This window comes from Trachypithecus francoisi, unplaced genomic scaffold (genome assembly GCF_009764315.1).
Source record: "Trachypithecus francoisi isolate TF-2019V2 unplaced genomic scaffold, Tfra_2.0 Lachesis_group3, whole genome shotgun sequence".
NCBI lineage: Eukaryota > Metazoa > Chordata > Mammalia > Primates > Cercopithecidae > Trachypithecus > Trachypithecus francoisi.
This window is the reverse complement of record NW_022681468.1, coordinates 110,195,165-110,212,219: the sequence shown is the minus strand read 5'-3', so window position 1 is coordinate 110,212,219 and position 17,055 is coordinate 110,195,165. Positions and strand designations below refer to the sequence as shown.

The following is a 17,055-nucleotide window of genomic DNA, read 5'->3' as shown; positions in this document are numbered from 1 at the left end:
CCCCAGAGGAGCAGGTGAAAAGCCACGCCGCCTGCAGCGGCCTCTGCCCCCAACTCCCCCCACTGCCCCCTGCCCCAGTGCATCTGTTCTGCCAGGCTTCCGTGACCACCTCCAGCCACAGGGACTGTACTCAGCCTCAGGTTCTGGGTCACAGGGTCCCATCTCCCAGACCAGCCTCCCACTTCTCAGGTGGGCCATGAAGCCTAGAGAGAGTGGGCCTTACAGGCTGTCAGCGGAAACCAGGGACTGAGCCCAGGCCCACTGGGGAGGGAGGCTGGCTGCAGGCTGTCCTCGTCAGGGCTGAGGCTTGGCTGGGCCCTCCTGCCCCAGGTTATCAGAGCTATTCGGAGAAGTGGCTTGTTTTCAGCCTCCTGGCCTTGCTCCTGATGCCACTGCCACTGCTGACAGCCCCCAACTGCTGCCCGGGCCCTGCTTACTCCAGCAGACCTCCCTGGGGAGGAGGAGCAGGAGGGCAGCAGGCATCCCCCAGGCCCAGCAGAGGGCACGAGGCAGCAGGCAGGCTCCTCCACCAAAGCTCCAGGCAGAGCTCCAAAGCGCGTATCTGCAGGTCTGTATCCTGGTCACCTGCGGTGACCTCAGACAAGCTGCTTCACCTCTTGGGCTTGGCTCCCTCTGTCAACCCCACCTCCACAGTAAATGGATGTGGCCACACTGTGTCACTGCAGCGACCACACACTCTGGAGTTTCCCGGCTTTCCACATGTCCTGCCAACTGTCCCACAGACCAGCAGGACATCCTGGGAATTCCGGGTCTCAAAGTCCAAGACACGTTCCCAGCCGCCCCTCCACTGTTCACTGGTGGCAGAAAACTCCTCACTTAGGACAGCTTCTAGTTCAGCCACCTAACCAGCACCCATAGCCCACTCCCTGTAGCCCACTCACACCCACCCCTGGGAGACCTTGCAAGCCCAGAGCCTCCTGGGCCATCCGTCCTTGGTTCTAGGCCCCCAGGTGCCTCAGTTCCTGTTCTCTGCCCCATCTGATCTTCATCCCCTGGGATCATAACCACCCCACCACCCTAGCCCTGAAGGTAAGAGACATGGTGCCAGCACCCAGCTTAGGCGACACACAGGAGTGCTCTGAGATGCTGGCTGGGTGCATGCTGAAGGCAGGCGGGACAGGGTGGGGGCACTGCCATTGGCCCTTGAGGTAATGGAGTTTGAGGCAGGAAGGCCACCCTTGCCAGAGGCAGGGTAATGAGGCATGGCAGGGGCCACTCTGAGCCCGCATAAGGACTGCCCAGGAGCCAGCACAGGTAGAGAAGTCTGCATTGGACAAGGGGAGAAGGCAGACTGGGGAGATTGCAGGGGGCCCCGAATGCCAGCTTGAGTGCCCTGACTGAGGCCTCTGCCCTAGGGGCAGAGAGCAGAAAGCCAACAGCACAGGGGCCGCAGCTCCTCACGCCACAGCTTCTGGATTCCTTAGATTGGCAGGGGGTCCCAGGCCCTCTCCCTGACCTTGTAATTAGGGATGACAGTGGCTTTCGGGAAGAGGAAAAAGTCGCCTTTCCTGAGCCTACACAGTGCTGGGCCCTGCATGCCCAGACCTCATTTATGGAAGGATGGGGCTTTGTGGCCCCTTTATTCAGCACATGAAGGCCCTGAGAGGGAAATGGAGCCCAAAGCCACTCAGCTGGTGAGGGGAGCCTAGGTGAGACTCCAGGGCCACCCTGTTTCCTGCCATCAGCACTGCTGAGAGCGGCTGGGACTCAGGAAGGAAGTGTGTGAGTGTGTGTGTGTGGGTGGGTGGGTGCGTGCGTGTGTGTGTGTGTGTGTGTGTGCTGGAGGTGGGGGGAGTGGTGGGGTATCCAGAACCACCTCTAGCTCAGGCCCTTCCACCAGGACCCAGCTCTCCAGGAAACCCCCCACCACTTGGATTATCAGGACCCTGGAAGGGAGGCCGTTCCTGTGGTTCCATTGCTCACTCTAGGCAGTCCTCTGGCTGGAGAATGGACAGGCCAGGGCTGGGGACAGGGATTCACCCAGGCCCAGTTTTCACACAGCCTCAGGGACATCCCTCGTCTCACTATGGGAAGACTGAGACCCAGAGGGGAAAGAGCTTACCCAGGTTCACACAGCAAATCAGGGGCCAGGGCCACTCCCTCTACTCCCCCGAGGTCAGACAGCTGCCAGCGGGATGTTGTGTGACTGGGACTCCCCTTGACTGACTCCCAGCACAGCCCAGCCTCTGGTATGGCATCCTGTGGCATCAGGATTTTCAGTGGCCATGTGGCTACTGAGCCCAGACTACAGATGGAGCCAGCCGGTGCCGTGGATGCAATGGTTTGACGACCCCATATCCCCATCACCCTCCCCGCCCCACCTCACTTCAGCAGAGAGCTTGGGGTCAGGGGACTCACGGTGAGGCTCGACAGGCTCACAATCCTCGGTGCCACACGGCTGGGAGCTCTCAGGCCAGGCCTCGTGGCCACACTGGTCGCTGTCTTCCTCGGGCAGCCCCGTCTGGGTGTTGACACACTTGACCAGGCGCCACTGGACACCACCACCACAGGGGGCTGAGCACTGGGGGGAGTAGGGGAGGAATGAGTTTCTCCAGGGCCAGCCCTAGCAGTGGGGGCAGTGACACCTCCTCTGGGAAGCCATCCCTGCGCCCTGTACCTGACAGGCCTGCCCTTGCTCCCAGCCGCCCCCTCAGTGCCTCCTGGAGGACCTGGTCCCATTCCTAGAGCCCACTTCGTGCTGGAACCCCACTCTCACTTGTGGGATCAGCTCCTGCAGAGGGCAGGGACATGAGAACAGTGGGACAACCCTTGGAGTTCCTGGGCAGTGAGCCCCTCACACGGGACATGCTTGAGAGGCCTGGGCAGGGGCCCCGGGATGGAGCCCTGATGCAGCAGTGGGCAGAGATGTGGGTGAGACACCGCTGTGCCCGAGGGACAGAGCAGAGGACCTGCCGCAGTCCATGGGCAGGAGGGGAGGAGACAGGTTTCACAGCCGGGGCCCAGCCCACCAGGTTTCGTTGTTATCAGGTGTGGGTCTGAAAGCCCTAAACATGTGCTGAGTCTGTGCCAGTGTCGTGCTGTGCCCAGCCCTGTGCTTTGTTGTGTTTGTTCATTTAATCTTCCCAACCCTCCTCTCCCAAGCTGTCCCAGTTTTACAGATGAAAAAACAGTGACCCAGCAAAGCAAAGCAACCTGCCCAGAGTCACTCAGCAGCCAGTGGGACAAAGACTCAAACGCTGGCCCAGCTGACTCCAGGACCCAGTTCAGGGCCCAAATCTGAAACGCCTGAACCCCTGAGTTCCAAACAGGCCCAGCAGAAGGTGTCCTGCCCATCTGAGGCCCCTCTTCTGCCCCCTTCTGCCGCTGGCCTTTGCTGGGCTCCCTGATACCCCCAAGCTTGTCATTCCTGCCTCAGACTTCACACCTGCTGTCCCCTTGATCCCTGTCCTTGGGATCACTGACTCCTCCCTTGGGTCTCAACCCCAGACCCTTCCTTGGAAGGCCTTCCCTGACATCACAGCACACGTGCCCTTTCCTTGTCTGTTTCTCCCTGGCAGGTGTGAGCATCAGCGGGGCAGGGCCTTGTCCAGTCACTGCTGCATGCGCAGGGGCCACAGAGAGCCTGGCTCACAGCACACACTCAAAAGATCCTTCACCCAACCCAGGACTGACCAGGCGCCATCACAAACTTGCTCCCTGCTCCTCTACGCAGCCCGGCTCACCTGGCCCCAGGGCCCCACCACCCACTGTGTGCAGGGGTGGGTATTGCAGGGCCGTGTGGTGTTGGGTCTCAGCGCCTCCTCGCAGAGGCCTGGCTCTGGACAGGTCACCAGACGCTGCTGCTCACCACCTCCACAGGCCTCGGAGCACTGGGTGGGCAGGGAAGGAATCAGGGCACAGCCAGCATCTGAGGGCGTCCCCTCCCCCCAACTGAAACCCCAGGCCTCACCTCCCTCCAGGAAGAGGTGTACCAGCTGAGGCAGGGCTGGGCCCCGCAGCGCCTGTGCGCAGGTGGCTTGGCAGGCCCGGGCTGACAATGGAAGGGCCGCAGCAGCCGGAGGTCCCGTGTGTCCACACACTGCACATCCCGCACTGAGGAACCTCCGCCGCAGCTGCGGGAGCACTGGGGACCGAGAGACATGTGGGAACACATCGCCACGTGCAGGCCCACAGGCGTGACCCCATGAGGCGTGTGGCAGGAAAGGCATCAGGCCCAGGCCCCAGCTCCGGGCAAGTCCCTGAAAAGCCCCAGCGAGAGGCCAAGGCTGGCAGGACCCAGGCAAAAGGTGGCATGGCCAGGGGCTGCCAGGGGCTGGGACAGACAGAGAAAGGGAGGAACAAAGGCAAGCTGGTGAAAGACAAGTCCAGATGGGGTCGAAAATACAGAGGAAAGGAGACAGGCCAAGCCAGACAAAGATGAGAAGACTCCCAAGAGATTCGGAATCCAGTGTGATCGGGGGCAGAGACGTGCAGCCTGGAGCCCTCCCCTGTCCTGCTGCTTTTGGAACACAGGCCGTGGGGAACCAGGGCTCCAACCCATGCCCTGGGAATGCCTGTCCTGGCTCCATCCTCACGCACCTTACTCCAGTTGCCTGAGTGCCAGGTGGCACAGGGCCGCAGGTGGCAGCGGCGAGCAGGCTGGGGCCGGCCAGCGGGGGCGCAGTCCTCATCCCGGCCAGAGCTGCAGCGCACCAGCCTCCAGACGGCACCCAAGCTGCAGGTGGTGGACACTGCGGGGCACAGACTGGTGAAAGCCAGGCAGATCCCATCCCCGCCAGGCCTCCACAGTCAGGAAACTATCCACCTAGGCTAGTGAGACCTCAGTAAGACAGGGCCCTCTTCTGGGCCGCAGTTTCCTTATTTGCAAAATAGGCTCCTCCACCTACCTCCCAGGAAGACCGTGAGAATGAAAAGTCAAATTCCCCCAGCAACCAACCGTCCCTGCTCACATGGGACAAAGGGCCTGTGTTCCAGTGTTATTGGTGCAGAGGTGGGGGAGGGGACCCTGGCGGCACCCCTGACCAGCTGTCCTGACCAGCCTCATCACTTCCCAGAGGCACCAGGGAAGGAAGGCTGGGTCCTGGGACAAGCAGCCAAATCGCTGGCTATCGATGTGCAAAACAAGTCCTGTGGGCCTCAGCCTGACCCTTCCCACCCCCAAATTAGGGATCTGAACAGAAGCTTGCTTCTCCTGTAGTGACCATCTGGGGACCTAGGGAGGGGGCACTAGTCAGCTTCTTTCAGGCAGCTCAGATGCCTGCAGGTCACTGTCAAAGGAGGGTGGAGTCACTCAGGGCAGAGCCAGGTGGCAGTGGGCTGAGCCCAGCCTGGAGGAGCCAGGCCGAGCCTCAGGGAAGCTGCTGCCTGCTGGGCAGGACTGGGCCTGGCAGCCATGTGGGGACCCTCCCCACTGCACAGTGTCTGAACCAGCTCCATCCTGGGGTGTGCTGTGCTGCCAGAGCGTGCCTGCCCCTGCCTTCCCTGAGGCCCCCTGTGCTGCCCAGAAGTGGGCCCTGGGGTCCCCTCATTCCCCTAATCCTAGGAACTCCTGCCCCAAGAGAGGCGAGACAGATGACGCCTGTGTCCCACCCTGCTCATTTTCAGATGAGGAAACAGTCACCAAGGTCCTCCGCAGACTCCCAGCCCACCCAGCCCGCACCATTTGCCTGGCTCCAGTTTCCCGCTTGCCAGCTAGCGTTCCTGACAGCCAACAGGTCCGCAGGGGAGACTGCTTCAGCCAGGCTGGGAGCCAGCGGCTGGGTCTCAGGAGTTCTGTGGCTGTTGGCGGGGCTGTCCCAAGCGGGCATGGACAGCAGCCTAGCGCTCAGGAGCACCTCAGGGCTGAGGGACTCAGGCTGGCCCTTGGGTCCTGGGTTCAGGGCAGGCTCAGGCGTGTGCCCGAGGCCAGTCAGGGTTGTGGGAAGGAAGGTCCCCCACACTGCCACAGTCTGCACGTCCCATGAGCCTGGTCCTGGGGTTGGGAAGGTGGGAGTCCTCGGCTCCAGGGGGCTGTCCCTGCCCTTCATCTCTGGCAGATGGGCTATGGGGGAGGAGGGGGAGGAGCCACCCCAACAGTGGGCCACAGTTCACTGTCCACAGGCCCCAGGCCACCCTCCAGAGCTGGCTCCCAGGCCACAGTCCCTCCTGTCCACAGCTCTGTCACGTCAGGACTAGGAGAGGAGTGGGTGCTGCCGACCAGGGACAAAGGGGGCAGTGTGGGGCTGGGTCTTGGAGGCAGGTGGGGTGCTCCGCGGCCCTCAGGTTCCCCATCATCCTTGAAAACCTCATTGGTCCTGTCCCTCCATGGAGGAGGCAGCTGGCTCGGGCTGTCCTTGCTAACTGGGAAGTCATTTTGGCTCTCAGGGGTGGCAGGCATCTGCAGGCCATCAGTGGAAACTGTAGGCCAGGGCAGGCTGGGGAGCCCAAGGTCTGGGGCCCCTATGGGGCCTTCTTCCTCAGGCAGGAAATTGATCAAAGGGCTCCCAGGGGTCTGCTCTGAGGGTGGGGGTGTGGAGCAGCTGGCCTGGCTGGGTCAAGGGCTAGGGGACCAAGGTCCCGGTGCCTCCTCCTCCTTGGCTGCAGGAAGCTCTGTGGTAGGCATGGGGCTACACATGGAAGGCACAGCAGGACGGCTGTGTGGTCAGGGAGTCCGATCCCCTGTCCCCTCCAGGTCTAGATCGGGCTCCTCAAAGGGCCCATAGGACAGATCCTTGTGGAAGTTGATGAAATTGTAGTCATAGTAGAAGTTGTCCACAAATACGGGCCCCGGCAGGTCCAGCTCTAGGGCCTCCTCCTCAATGGCGTTGCCCATGGTGGCTGGCTTGAGTGATGAGGCAGGTGAATGGCCTGGGGCCAGGTGGCGCAGGATGAAGTCAGCCTCATTGAAGAGCTCATGGCTGGAGGAGCCGCTGCCTGAGCCTTCAGGGCCCAGTGTGTCCAGGGGCCACCGAAAGGGTGGCAGAGAGCAGGTGACTTTGCTGGCTAGCTGCTGGGCCTCGACAAAGGGACACCGAGACACCAGTGTCATTAGTGCAGAGGACATTTTGGTGTTGAGTGCCCACATGTCACTAAGCACTGCAGGGGAAGCCAGGGTGAGGGGCTTAGGCTGGGAGGCAGGCTGCCAGGGGACGCTGGGGCATGGCTGGGTAACTTGTCCACTGCCTTATGTCAGGGTGGCAGAGACCCAAGCCAGCCCTGCCCAGCTCAAGGCCATGGCTGTGGACATGCTTGCCAGGGGTTTCCTGATCCCTGAGGCTTTAGAGTCAGGGGCTGGACCCTGGAATGCCCAGGCTCCCTCCCACCCACGAAGGCTCCAGGTAGGCTGTCTGCCTATCTGTAGCCGAAGACCAAGGGTGGAGCTGGAGGCAGACCCTCTCCCATCCCACACTCACCTGAGACCAGTTCCCCACAGCCCAGGTGGCCGGACAGGGCACATGGCGGTTGCAAGGGGTTTCAGTAGGGGGCCGGGGAAGGTGTTCACAGGCGGGGGGCTCCAGAGCACTCTGCTCATCCAGCCCCACGCTGCGGATGCAGAGCACGGCCCGCTGGGAGAGGCCCCAAGGCCCACAGGAGCTGGAGCACAGCTGCCACTCACCTGCCCACCACCTGGCGAGGGCACACAGGTGGCATCAGCATGGCATCAGATGGGTGGCACCGGTAGGCTCACCAGCAGGGAGGGCCAGGCTGGGCTTCCAGGCCCTCAGGGTTTGGGCAGAGCTGGGACAGAGGCCAGTGGATGATTCTCCAGAGCTCCAAGCCCAGGTAAGTGTCCTGCCCTCAAAGCCTGGTGACATGGCACAGCCCCTCTGTTCCTGCCACCCTCCCCTCAGGGAAACTTCCCTCAGGAAACTGATCTGAGGCCTATTTTCCCATCCAGGGACCCAAAGAGGAGGACCACAGGTGTCCAGGCCGGCCCAGGCTGGGGTGAGGGGAGACCGGGGGCTGGGGTTTCAGCCTTGGGAAGACAATGAAAGCCTGGCTCCCTCTGCTCCTCCCCAGGGCCTCTGGGGACCCAGATGTAGGGGCCTGTGGCAGACTCAAGACACCTAGGGGTGGGGAGTTGGTGGGGGAGTGGGGCGGGCTCACCTGGCAGGGCAGGGCTGCTCGCTGCACTTCCTCTGGTGGTCATCGGGCCGGCCCAGGGGGTCACAGTGCTCCTCGTCCACGGGCCCTGCCTGCCGCTCCGAGCAGTACACACTCTGCCTCTGCACACCTGGGGGCCATGGGGCTTAGCCTGGGACTGGCACCCAGGTGCCCACCACCCAAGACCCAAAGACACCCTTTCTGCCAGAACCCTCCCAAAACAGCACCTTACTGCCCATGTCAAGATGAAGACAGACCTCCACCATCACCTCCTCGCTGTCCTCCTGGTTCTCACTCACCCCCTCTCCTATGTAGCCTCCCCTCTGGCTGCCACTGGAGGGGTGGCAGAGTGTGGAGGATTAATAGGTTTTTGGTGCCTCGACCCTCTGCATCCTAGCTGAAACCCTGGACAACTCATTTGGCCTCTCTGAACCTCAGCGTCCTCCTCTGTGAAGTGGGAGCAACAATCCTGCCTCCTCCAAGCCCTGGAGGGAGGACTGCGTGTGTTCTTGCATGTGCAGGCTCGGCCCACGCCTGGCACATCCTAAGAGCTCAATCCATGCCAGCTGCTGCTAGCAGGCAAACCCAGCCATGGCTCCTGCCACCCTCCCCTCAAGGAAACTGAGCCTGCCCTGAGACCTATTTCCACATCCAGGGGCCCAAAGAGGAGGACTACAGTTGTCCAGGCTGGCCCAGTCTGGGGTGAGGGGTGACCAGGGGCTGGGGCTTCAGCCTTGGGAAGAGAATGAAAGCCCAGCTCCCTCTGCTCCTTCCCGGGGCTGGCTTGGGTGATGAGGTGGGTGAAAGGCATGGGGCCAGGTGGCCTGGGATGAAGTCAGCCTCACTGAAGAACTTGTGGCTGGAGGAGCCGCTGCCTGAGCCTTCAGGGCCCAGTGTGTACAGGGGCCACCGACACACCATCCCACCATCCACACCCTTCCCAATGGCTCAGAGAACATCTGGACAAGAAATTGGGCATCAAGGGGCAGCCCCTGCTCTCCACCCCGGTACTAGCCTTGGCACTGCTCCTGTCCTTCACACCACCTGCCACTGCCCATCCTGGGGCCTTTGCACGGCCACGCTCCTCACCTTGGACACACACTTCCATACTGCCTGTTGAGGCCCAGCCGCAGGACCCCCTCTGCAGGTGGCTCTGCCTTCTCTGCTCCACCCCCTGCCCCGTGGTCCTGAGAGTAAGTTGTCCCTCCCGAGCTGCCAGTCCCACACCCATCCCCCTCTTTCCTCACCAACAGATTCTGATTTTGTTCAAGGCAGCAATGGGACCTGCTGAAAACACACCCCACTGCCGCTCCCTTGCAACTAGGGGGTCTGGGACACAGTCCTGGCTGGGGAGAAAAAGGCACAAGTCCCTTGCTGGGAGTCAACCCTTTCCCCTCTCCTTCTTCCTGCCCGGTACACGGTAAGAGCCCTGGAAGGGAGGACACCATCTGTGACAAGCAGGAGTGTAGGGGAGGCTGCTGTGGCAAGGACAGTGTGGCGGAGGGCCAGTCAGTTCCAGGTCCCGCCAGCTTGGACTGTGCATCTGGGACTTCCTGCCTGAGACAAAGAACCCCTGTCTGTTCCAGCCACCACGGGGCACTTGCCTCTGCAGACACTCTCAAGTGGTCCACCTGCAAAGCAGCCAATTTGCTGAAAGACAATTCCCCAAATGTCTAGTGCTGCAAATGTATGTGTTGGTTTCCACGTTTGTCCAATTAAAGACACCTGTGTTAGGTCAGGCACAGTGGCTCACGCCTCCCAACACTATGGGAGGCCAAGGCGGGCAAATCACCTGAGGTCAGGAGTTCAAGATCAGTCTGGCCAACATGGTGAAACCCCATCTCTACTAACAATATAAATTAGCCAGGCATGGTGGCGCGTTCCTGTAAATCCCAGCTACTCAGGAGGCTGAGGCAGGAGAATCACTGGAACCTGGGAGGTAGAGGCTGCCGTGAGCCAAGATCATGCCATTGAGCTCCAGTCTGGGCGACAGGGTGAGACTCCATCTCAAATAAAATAAAATAAAATAAATAAAGACAGCTATATTAGATAACATGGATTTCCTAGCTTTGGAAGGTATCTGCCCAGTTCTCCATTTTCATTTTGTCATCATAATAGCATTTTAAGGAATGCACAAATGTCTGTATCTCAGATTCCCGATTATGAGACCGTGAGGACAATGAGTGTCAACGATGGGAAGACCGAGGGGAAAAGGGAGGACTAAGAGACAAAAGGGGAGACTGAGGTGTGGGGAGACCGAGGAACGGTGGGGGAGACCGAGCGGGCGGAGAGGAAGACCGAGGGGCATGGGTGGGACTGGAGGGCAGGAGGGAGACCGAGGGGTGTGAGGGGAGACTGAGAAGTATGGGAGGAGATGGAGGGGCAGAGGGGAGACTGAGGAGCAGTGGGGAGGAGACAAAGAGACAGAGGGGGGGACTGAGGAACATGTGGGGAAACTGAGGGAAATATGGGGAGGAAGAGTCGGAGTTAATGAAATTGCCCTACTTTTTATAAATAGTTCAGGGAAATAAGTCAGCGTGGTGAGGGGCCACTGGACTGGTCTCCAGGACGCAGCAGAAATGCAGGCACAAGACCTGCCGGAGCTGAGCAAGGACACAATCGAGAGGGAGCTGTGTCCGCTGGAGGGAGAACGCCAAGAGCTGGAGCACACTGAGCACGTGCCGCAAGCCAGCACCCACCTGCCTCATCCATTTACCCTCCCAGTGGGCCTGGGACATGGGGCAGTTGCCAGCCTCATCTCACAGATGGGGAACTGAGGCTCAGAGAAGCCAACTTCTAAACCCATGGTGGCCCAGCAGTGAGCTGGAAGCTGAAGCCAGTGTCCCTGTCTAGAGACAAAGCCTCTGCTGGCGAGGCTGTGCCTGCCCCACTTCTCACCTCTGCCACAGGTGACTGTGCACTTGGTCCAGGGCCCATAGTGCCAGGAGAACTCGGGTGGTGGGACCTCGCCATGGTCGCCTGCCTCCCTGTGGATGGTGTACTCGTAGCGCACCCCGGGGTTGTTCTCCTGGAACAGCAGCTGGGTGGGCAGGCAGGAGCCTGTGAGCACAAGGTGTCTTCTCCATCCACCCAGTCCTAAAGGATCCAACCCCAGCCACCTCTGTGAACTGCAGCTACACCACTGGGCCATTTTAAAGATAGGGAAACCAAGGTAGAGGCCACAGCAGGAGGGCCTGGCTCAGAGCCAGGCTTTGTGACTGACCCAGGGCTCACTCCTCCAGGACGAGACCTGCCATGGGGGGTGCTGGGCCTGGGGACTGCGCCTCCGCTCCCTGACCCTGAGCCTTGGGAGGCAGACACCTGGATCCAGACAGGCTCGTTGGTGGGATCCGGGGATGTGAGGTTCTCCCAGTTGCCCCTGCGTGCATATGTGAAGGTGATCCCTGCCACCTCGTAGTCCCCGTTCCACTGGATAGACCAGCCATCACTGAAGAAGTACTTCTCTGGGTCCTCGCTCTGCAGTGCCAGGAAGCTGGCAGCCTCGGCCACCTCCTGGATGTAGATCTCGCATGCGCCGGCTGGGATCAGCCCCACGTCCACATACTCTGTCAGCCAAGGGTTGTGGGTAGGTTGTGCCCAGGGTGAAAAGGTTGCTTATCCCCACCCACTTCCCTCACGTCTCTCCCCACTTGCCTCCACCTGCTGATGCCAAAGATTTCACCATTAGCTTTAAAGTCTGAGCTCCCCAAATTGCTCAGATCTGTCATAGACCACCAAAACCTCACAGAGGTGCCACAAATCCTGACCCCGTGGCCATGCCCCATCACCCCTCACTTGGGGACCTAAGCTGGTCTCATCACAAGGCTGGATCCATCCCTTACACTAATTCTCTTTCTAAAAAAACCAAAGTGTTGAGGCCTTTCTCCTGGGACACCCTCCTCATCCCCATGCGGCCTGCTTTTATTCATTCCCTTCCGTCACATGCCAGGCACTACTCTCAGCACTTCACATGTGTAAGCTCATGGGTAATGGCCCTATAGCCTAGGTACTATTGTTATCCCCATTTTACAGATGAGCAGAGTGAGGCAGACAGGGATAGTAACGTGCATGAGCGTCCTGCTGGGATATGAGCAGCCTCCAGGGCCAGTGCTTTATCCACCACACTGCACTGCTCTCCGGGATGAAATCTAAGCTTCTCAGCCTGACATTCAAGGCCCCATAGCTGGTCCTGCCTTCTCTTCTTGCCTCCAGGGTCTGGTACAAGCTCTTTCCTCCATTTGGAAGGCCCCTTCCATCTCTTCTGAGTTTTATGATTCAGCTCAACTTCCACCTCCTACGGGAAACCTTCCCTGACTTCCCCAGGCCAGGACCTTCTTCCTTGGTGCTCCCACAGCCCTCTGGGCCTACGTCTACTGCACTGGTCACACCAGAAGGTTCTGTCCCCTTGCAGGACTGAGCACTTCACCTGCATGTTCCCATCACCTAGCACACAGTCAGTACTTGAGCAACGTGTGCAAAACAGACCAGAGGTGAGGGCACGGAGTTGGGCATCTCAGAAGCTTCAGGAGGAGACTACCATTCTTTGAAAGGCCCAGGGGCCACACGCAAGCCGAGCTGGCCCTGCCTGGGGTCTCTGGGACCGGAGGACTCCCCGTGGGGACAGGTCTCTGCATGTGGGCCAGGGGTCCCCTGACTCCTGCAAGAATTCTACCCCAGCAAGGCTTCCCTGCTTAGCCATCTCTAGGCTGGGTGGGGACCACAAGACGAAGGACAGGGGCCCAGGGGAGATGGGGAAGGGGCCACCAGGTGAAGAGCACACCCCTCCCCAATAGCGGTCCCACCCCATACCCAGGCGCTCGGCCTCCTCAAAGGTCCCACTCACAGTGTGGCAGGTGGAGTCATTGCCGTGACACATGCCACAGAGATCCTCCATAGCACCGGAGTCAATCTTGAAGTCACAGCCCACGTTCTGCAACACACAAGGAGGGGAGGCCCCTGGTGCTGGTGGTCAGCCCTCTGTGGTCCCAGTCCTGGGGGCCAGCCAGGGTCAGGAGGAGAAAGCTGGGAGTGGGGGTCAGGAGGCCTCTCTCTGGTCCTGCCCCACCCCAGCTGTGCCTCTGACCCAGGTGAACTTCTCTATCTCCCTGAGCCTCAGTTTTCTCAGATGTGAGATGGGGAGACCCACCCCTTGCTTAAAGGCATGTCGTGAGCATCACATGAGACAAGAGAAGGAAAAAGTTCTGCAAAGGCCGCGGGCAGGCAGGGGATCTGATGCGCCATAGGCTCCTGACCAGCGCGTGCAGGGAATTTCAACGTCAAAGGCACTGGGGGTTGGCACCTCCCTGCTGGTCCTCCTCAGAGCCCAGGCCTTGATACCCCAGAGGCTTAGAGGGCAAGAAGCAGGGACAAGTAGGTGGCTGGGGACATAGGCAAAGAGGAGAGGCCATCGTTGTTATTAAAAATAAGAATAGAAATTGTTACCAAATACTGAGCACTATTCTTCGGGGCTCAGAGCCCTTCATGTCACCTGGGCCACCTCATTTAACCCCTTCTGTCAGGGAGCAAACCACTGCCTGGGGTCAGCCAGCCAGCAAGAGGTCAAGTCACTGCCTGGGCTCCAGCTTCCTGTTTGGGGTGGTGCTGGTGCAGGCATCCAAGGAGATGCAGGGAAGTGAGGCCTGACTGGGAGGGGTCCCCAGTGCCAGGAGGTGTGGCAGGGGCTTTGCCTTAGAGATCATAGAGGGTGGGGGCTGGGAAATCCAATGGTAGAGCATGGGGAGGGTGGCCTGAAGAGGACCAGGAGGGACCCAGGAGAGAACCTGGGGCCCGCCAGTGGGGCTGAGGGCAGCCAGTGCTGGGAGAGCCTCTTCCTAACCAGGCACACCTTGCAGATGCCATTGATGCAGAGGTACCACCTGGCCTGGACCTGGTAGCAGGGGGTGCCATCGACCACGGCATCCCACAACTTCTTGGTAAAGTACTTATTTGAGGGCCAGCAGTGCAGCTCGCAGGGGTTCACTGGAGGCCCAAGTAGAAGAGCCATCAGCAACAGCTGGGGCAGGAGTGTGGAGGCCACCAGGAAGAGGAAGACCCCTCTGTGACACACATCCATAGCAGGCTAGAGGCTCCCAAGCAGCTACAACATGCTGGAGGCTCCGGCTGGGCTGGTAGCTATCTGCAAGGTTGTAGACTGGGGAGCTAGGGGTGAGCAGCAGCCCCAGGGGACAGTGGGAGTGGCCCAGGCTTGGGATGGAGACTGGGCCTCCTGCTTGCATCACAAGGTAACCTTGGACCCACACACCCCCAGCCCTCTGAGCCTCAGTGTCTCCATGGGAGGCAGCACTCACCGTCATTGACCACGGGCACCCATGTGTGCAGCTGGCCCTCGTAGAGCGTAGCGTCAAAGTGGCTGCACTGGACGTGGCGGAAGGAGGGGCGGCCAGCGGGGCAGGCCTGTAGGTTGCAGAGGCGGAAGCGCTTCCGCTCACCCACACAGTATTTGCCTTTGTATTTGGGCCTGTGGGGAGGACCGGGGTGCGCCCCAGTGAGGGACTGGTGAATACTACTGCATGGCCACAGCCCAGAGCGAGCGGCTTCCTCCTGCACCCACACCCCGAGATCCCTGCCGCCCAGCTTTGTGCACGCTGCTCTCCTCCCTTGGGCTGCCCACCCTCTGGCCCAGACACACCCTCCCTGTTTGTAAGGACCTGCGGGGAGGTGGCAGCAGGAAGCCTGAGCTCTGCCCCCAACCTGCTGTGTGACCATGGGCAAGTCTTCGGCCAGCCTCTGGGCCTCAGTTTCCTCCTGTATAAAGTGAGGTTGGGGCTGCCTCTGCAGAGGGCTGTTGAAAAGCTGGGACAAGTTGCAGGCATGACTGGCACTGACTGGAGGGACTGCTCCGAGTCTCCAGCCCATGATACCAGCATCCTAACAAGCCCTTGAATCCTCAGCCTCCCTCCTGGTGGCAGTACCCCAGCCCGGGTCTAAAGAAAGCGCCCAGGGCCTCAGCCAGCTGAGAGGTCTGACCAAGCACAGCTCCTGAAACCCTCCGCATCTAGGCCAGGGTTGCTGGCCCCCACCCAGCTCAGACCTGGAGGTCAAGAGGCAGGGAGGGCCACAGGCCAGTATTAGATAAGCACAGGGCCCTGGGTGGGGCTGGCTGTGAACCCCATGCCTGCCCCGGGTGGCCTCCTGAGGTGAAGATTAGCCGGGTAGTACCTCAGGTCTATGGTACCACTGGCCTCTATGTCTCAGCAGATCTTCACACCACCCCGTTTAGATGGGGAAACAGAGGCCCAGAGAGGTGAAGTCACACACCTCAGGCCATCCCTTCAGTGCTGGCCCATCCTCCCAGCTGCCCCCAGTCTCATCTCAGACTCTTGTTGTGTCTCTGAGGCCACCAAGCCCCTCCTGCTGAGTGCCCCCTACAGACAAGCTGCAAGACTGAGGGCTTGGCCTGCAAAAACTGCATTTGCCCTTGACTACAACTTTACTGGATGGGCACTGCTGTTATATAGGTGGGGAAAATGAGGCCCAGAGAAAGGATGAAGATGGGATTTGAACCTGGAGCCATCTAAGGTCTGGAACCCATGCTCTTCGCCACTGCTCTCTCCTGCCTCCTTCTAGCCAGCAGCTGTTTTGCCATGTGGCCTCTGATGAGTCTCTCCAGTCTCTGGGCCTCAGTGTCCCCCTCTCTGGAAAGGGGTCAGTAGTAGGGACCCTGTCAGCCCCCAGAACACTCCTTGAAAGTGACTTAAGGTGGCCTGGACACTCGGACTGACCATTATGAGGACACTTCTAAGAGCCAGGGGCTGAGACAGAGCCAAGCTCCTGCAATCGGCTGACTGCTTGGGTCCCTCTGTCCCATTGCCCAGGGCACCCTGGGCCCCACACTCACGTAGGCTGCGTGCACTGTCGCTCGGCGCTCTGTACGCCCACGCCACAGCTCCGCGAGCAGATGGACCAGGCGCTCCAGCCAGACCAGCCACCATCCACGGCCTCGGGCCGGAAGCCCATGGGTACGCACTCCCCATTGAGACACCACTACTGTGACAGATGGAGGTAGAGCCACCCCACCCCCCAGCCTATCAGTCATCCTCACCCTAGTGAGAACAAGGTGGGTGGGAAGGCTGCGAAAGGCACAGAGGGTAAGGATGGAAGGTGAGAGAGACTCCCTCACAATCATCACAATCATCTGTGACCCAGGCCACAGGGAGGAGCTGAGCAGGGAGTAAAACAGCCCACGTGCTGACTTAGCTGAAGACACCCTGGGGAATCATGGAATCAAGCCCTGGCCCCAATGCCTCCGCTTTGCAGATGGGGCCTTGGGCTGTAGAGAGTGTGGGGCTCTGCTAGGAGCACAAGCAAGACTGTGAGCCGGGGCTGACCCCAGGGCCCGGTCACAGCAGGTCTGTCCTCTCCAACACCCACCGCTGGGACTGGGGACATCCCCTAGCTTATTCTCCCCACACCGGGTGCCGTCCACAGCTGCATCCAGCTTGGAGTGACAGGTGGTCCCCACAGAGCACCAGAGTGTGTGGCAGACATTCTGCGAGGAGGAGGGCATGGGCCATACCCTCACCCCCTCCCAGCGCCACCACCCACCCTGCCCCCTCCCTGTCCCCAAGGGTCCCCTGGGCACCTCTTCACATGGCAGGGGCCCACAGAGCCCCAGAGGTCCCTTCTTGTGTGTCTGCTCCCACTTTCCTCCCCAGACCGTGCACTCCTCAGAGCGATCCCCAGCTGTCCCCACCTCTCCCGGCCCAGTCCCTCCTCTGGAAACACTCCCGTTAGAAGATCACTTCAGGCAATCTTCTCCGGGATAAATAGACCCTCCCCACTGGGGTCCCTTTTCCCTCTTATGAGCCAGCTCCACAGAGGCTAAGGGACTTGCCCGAAGTGTCACAGTTCGCCCATGGTTGACCCAGAAATCAGAGCTGGGTCTGTGGCCGCCCATCCCTGGCCTCTCCCACAGGCCACTTGATGTCTCACAGTATCACTCGGGGGCGCAGCCCAGGCCAGGTGAGGTTA

At 60.3% G+C, this 17,055-nt stretch overlaps 1 protein-coding gene across 1 annotated transcript in view; it reads right to left on the bottom strand.

Annotated features, from left to right (window-relative positions):
* Window positions 1-17,055, bottom strand: part of LOC117070328 (A disintegrin and metalloproteinase with thrombospondin motifs 7-like) — a 684,711-nt gene that overhangs the window by 632,614 nt on the left and 35,042 nt on the right. Inside the window, 17 exon segments of the mRNA XM_033189286.1 lie at window positions 2,380-2,542; window positions 3,705-3,851; window positions 3,932-4,105; window positions 4,561-4,712; window positions 5,642-6,025; window positions 6,028-6,994; window positions 6,996-7,041; window positions 7,043-7,056; window positions 7,374-7,587; window positions 8,068-8,194; window positions 10,963-11,104; window positions 11,386-11,630; window positions 12,874-12,994; window positions 13,910-14,043; window positions 14,373-14,542; window positions 15,923-16,068; window positions 16,472-16,573. Of these exon segments, the coding sequence (XP_033045177.1) occupies window positions 2,380-2,542; window positions 3,705-3,851; window positions 3,932-4,105; window positions 4,561-4,712; window positions 5,642-6,025; window positions 6,028-6,994; window positions 6,996-7,041; window positions 7,043-7,056; window positions 7,374-7,587; window positions 8,068-8,194; window positions 10,963-11,104; window positions 11,386-11,630; window positions 12,874-12,994; window positions 13,910-14,043; window positions 14,373-14,542; window positions 15,923-16,068; window positions 16,472-16,573 (3,448 nt within the window).